The sequence below is a fragment of the Miscanthus floridulus genome, chromosome 5, assembly GCF_019320115.1.
Source record: "Miscanthus floridulus cultivar M001 chromosome 5, ASM1932011v1, whole genome shotgun sequence".
NCBI lineage: Eukaryota > Viridiplantae > Streptophyta > Magnoliopsida > Poales > Poaceae > Miscanthus > Miscanthus floridulus.
In genome coordinates this window covers 16,888,268-16,892,516 of record NC_089584.1, presented here as the reverse complement: position 1 = coordinate 16,892,516, position 4,249 = coordinate 16,888,268, and the positions used below count along the sequence as shown (strand labels likewise).

At 46.1% G+C, this 4,249-nt stretch overlaps 1 protein-coding gene across 1 annotated transcript; it reads left to right on the top strand.

The window, feature by feature from the left end:
• The first annotated feature begins 900 nt into the window (after positions 1–900).
• LOC136454325 (zinc finger BED domain-containing protein RICESLEEPER 2-like) lies at positions 901–3,153 on the top strand. The gene has a single exon (XM_066454781.1). The coding sequence runs from the start codon at positions 901–903 to the stop codon at positions 3,151–3,153; it is 2,253 nt and encodes a 750-aa protein (XP_066310878.1).
• Positions 3,154–4,249: the final 1,096 nt, after the last annotated feature.

Genomic DNA, 4,249 nt, shown 5'->3' with positions numbered 1-4,249 from the left:
CCTGAGTCAGCCGGCCCAGCAGCGGCCCGGCCACCCCCTCCCCCTCCTCACTCCACTCCTATTCGGCCTCCCCGCGGCCTCGGCCCAACGCGCTGCGCGGCCCAGCGCGTGGTGTCCCCGCCTCCCCCCTCGGCCCCTCATATAAAAACTCATGCCATGGCAGCAGCGTCTCACATCCGAAACCCTAGCTCATTTCGCCTGTCGCCTCGCCTCGCTGCTCTTGCCTCGCAGTCTCGCTCTCGGCTTCGTCCTCCTCGACTCCGTTGAGGTGACCTCGACGATTAGCCTACCGTCGGCGAGCAGCTCCCTACTCCTCCTACCTGATCCCCTCCCTGCTCTCTCTCCGCCTCTCCCTTCTCCCTATCCTTATCTCCCCTCTAGATCTCAGTGACTATGTGAGTTCGTGTCCCGTCTGCCCCTCCTTCGCCGCTCGCCGTCCTTCTAACCGGTGTGTCGTCTTCTCCGGCACCGGGCTCTGGTTGCGCAGGTACATCCCTAACCCTAACCCTAACCCTAACCCTGCCTGCCACCGATGAGCAACTCCCTACTACTAAGTCCTACCTGATCCCCTCCCCTCTAGATCTCGTTGATTATGTGAGTTGGTTGTCTCTGTTTGTCCCTCCTCCGCCGTTCGCCGTCGTTGCTGACTGAGTGTCGTCTTCTCTGGACTCTGGGTGCTCGTCGTCTTCTCCGGCACTGGGCTCTGGCTGCGCAGGTGAAACCCTAACCCTAACCCCTAATCATGTTCTAATTTCTTCTTTTTCTTTTAATGTATGCTTCTGATTTCTTCTTCTTCCATTATTTCACAGGTCGGTAGCCGATGCATCGTCTTCTAGCTGCGGCTTAGAGCGAGCAAGGTGGCCACCCGCACTGTCGAGGAACGGGGCTGGAGAGGCGGCCATGGCCAACGAGGATGGGCTCCTGCCAATTGGCCTAGCCCCAGAGGGCAAGAACGACGATGACACTCGAGCTGACGCTATTGCGTTGTTCGGTATCGATCTTGGGGACGGCTCTGCTGCTCCGATCGATGTGGACGCGGACGGTGGCGAAGGGGCGATGGCGACTGCGAACTCCAACGGCTCTGCTCCTTCGGTTGCTAGTACAGGTAACACTAGTAAGCACAAATCACTTGTGTGGGCTGATTTTGAGGAGATCTATGAGGTTATTAATGGTTCTAGAATTTGCACCAAGGCTGTTTGTAAGATGTGCAAATCTACCTTGTCTGCTAGATCTGCTGCTGGCACTGGTCACTTAAAAAGGCACCAAAAATCATGTAGGATTAAAACTGATCAATGTGCTAGGGTTCAATCTAGGCTTTCATACAATCCTGATGGTTCTGTTTATAACTGGGATTATAAACCTGAAGTTGCTAGATCTAAATTATGTTGTTTGATTGCTAAGCTTGATCTGTCTTTAGGAATTGGTGAGACTGATGCTTGGGAAGAATACATTGTTAGAGCTCATAATCCTAGGTTTGTTAAGGTCTCTAGACACACCACCACTAGAGATCTTGGCAAACTTTTTAATGAACGACGTAATATAATTAAGAACTATGTGTTGTCTGGTGCTTCTTCTGTTGGTCTGACATTAGACATTTGGTCTGGTAATGCAAAGGAAGACTATATCAGTGTTGTTGCTCATTATGTGACTACTGACTGGGAGTTGCAGAAAAAGGTAATTGGTCTCCGCTTGATTGAGGTAAAACATACTGGTGAGAATATTGCAGAAAAAGTTGCTTGTGTGATTGAAGAATTCGGTTTGCTTGACAAGGTGTTCTCTGTTACTCTTGACAATACTTCTTCCAATGCTAAGGCTATGGAAACATTGACACCTACGTTTGCTGGTTATCTGGGTTCTGAACCTACACCTACACCTTCAGATCCTAATAAGGTTAAGTATCATCTTGTGCATCAATGTTGTGCTTGCCATATTATTAATCTGATAGTAAAATCTAGGTTAAAAAGGTTCAAACCTTACACTGAGGATTTCAGAACTACTATTAACTTTTTGAATTCATCTAATCAAAGGATTGCTTTGTTCAAGAACTTTTGCATTGCTAAGGGTGTTAGACCTAGAAAGTTTGGTTTGGATATGGATGTTAGATGGAATGCTACATATCTTATGCTTAAACACCTGCTTCCATATAAGGATGTTTTTTCTGTGTTCATTAATTCCAACTATGGCTCAACGTTGTTAACTGCAAGTCACTGGTATATTGCTGATAAAATACTTGAATTCCTGGAAGTTTTTTATGACTCCACAGTCACTCTTTCTGGTGTTTACTATCCAACTAGTCCACTTATTCTGCACCATCTGCTAGATATTATAACTCATTTGCATGAAAGTTCAAAGGATCATAATCTATTTTCTATTGTCTATCCTATGAAGCTCAAATACCTAAAATACTGGAAGGACATACCTCTGCTGTATTCATTTGCATTCATTCTTGATCCTAGAGGCAAAATGAGAGGTTTATTTAATGTTCTTACCATAATGCAACAAAAAACTAGTTTTGACTACAGTTCTTATTATGGTATTGTGAAAACTAAAATTTTCAAGTTGTTTAACAAGTATGAAGAAAAGTTTGGTGCAGCTAGGTCTCAAAGGAGGGCTGCACATCCTGCAAGCATCATAAGTAAGAGGAAGCAGGCATGGGGAAGAATTTTTGGAGGCCCTGGAGCATCTGGTGTTGTTGGACCTTCCCCTGCTTCTGCTCCCAGTCCTTCTTTATCTACTTCTGCTGCTGCTTGTGAGCTACCTGCTTATCTGGATAGTGACAATGTCACTGCTTATGAGGATGACTTTGATCTACGTCTCTGGTGGCGTGACCATAAGCTAACATATCTAGTGCTTTCTATCATGGCTAGAGACATTATGTTAGTTCCTGTTTCAACAGTGTCTTCAGAATCTTGTTTCAGCTTGACAGGAAGAATACTTGAGGAGCGGCGCCGTCGACTATTGCCTGAACATGTGGAGATGCTTGCTTACATAAAAGATTGGGAGCTGGGTGAAAGAAGACTGCAGCATGATGTTGACAACCAAGAACTGGTAGACGCCTTTAAGCATCTCTATCTTGATGAAGATTCATCTACTTCTAGGGCTCCTTCTGCTAGCACATCTGCATCTGTGGCTTCTACATCTGGTGGTTCTTGAGTTGAGAGTTGAGATTGAGACAGTGAGAGTGTGAGACTTGAGAGGTGAGCTGAGAGCCTAAGACTTGATTATGATCTAAATCTGTGATGTATCATGCAAACCTTTGAACATGTTTAAGACTTATCAGAGCTATGCTGCACTCTTTTTCCCTTTCTAGGGTTTCTCACAAGGGTGAGTTTTACCCAGAAAGGTTTTTAATGAGGCAGCATTGCACACAGCTCAGTTATCCTTTTAATTTCCTCTTGTTCTCTGTGTGTATGGTTTTGGTTTTGGTTTGAAGCTCTTCTAGGGAAAAAATACTTCAAATTTGAATACTTCTTGTTGAGATGAATTTTTTGATGTGTTTTGAACCCTACGGGCCTCGAGCTGGCACGGCCTGGCGATTTGGCCGTGCCTAGCAGGCCAGCACAGCACGAATTTAGGCCCATAGGCCCGTGCTTGGGCTGATGGGAAGGCATGAGGCCCGCAGCGGCACGGCACGGGAGGCACGGCGTGCCGTGCCGGCCCGACATCCTCCGGGCCGTGCCTGGCCCATGCCCGGCCCGTGCCGAGCCGGGCCGGCCCGATGGCCAAGTATACCTCAGATAATCCTTCCTTCGAAATCATCATAATCGTCTTCTTCTAATTAATCAGTTTCTTTATTAGAAAAATATAGGATCAAAACCATATATCATTCCTAATTATCCATATTCAAGACATAAGCTTAGTTGAATATATTCCATCTGGAAAGAACAAAGCTGCAGATGTCGCTATTTGCAAAATAACTACTGGCCTAACATACATGAAAACGACAACCTGATGTAGGACTCAACGGTGGCGGTAACAAAATAACCAGTGAACAACGAGGGAGCCTCAAGTAGGCTAAAGAAGGTGGTGAGCAAGAAGAGTAGTACAAAGCAGGTCTCTCACGAGGAGGAGGAAGAAGGTTATATGCATCGAAGAATTACTGCCCTGGTGATGTTGTATTTATAGCCCTCACTAAAAAACTAGACGTTTTCTATATCCCTTGGGGCTCTACAGGCTCATACCGAACTGGTCTGGTATGACCTTCTCAGCCAAAGTAAGCTCTACTTGCGCACAACATCGAGACATCCGA

What these genes read in the sequence shown, in the direction of transcription:
- LOC136454325 (XM_066454781.1), top strand. Translation starts at nt 901, where the DNA reads ATGGCCAACGAGGATGGGCTCCTGCCAATTGGCCTAGCCCCAGAGGGC.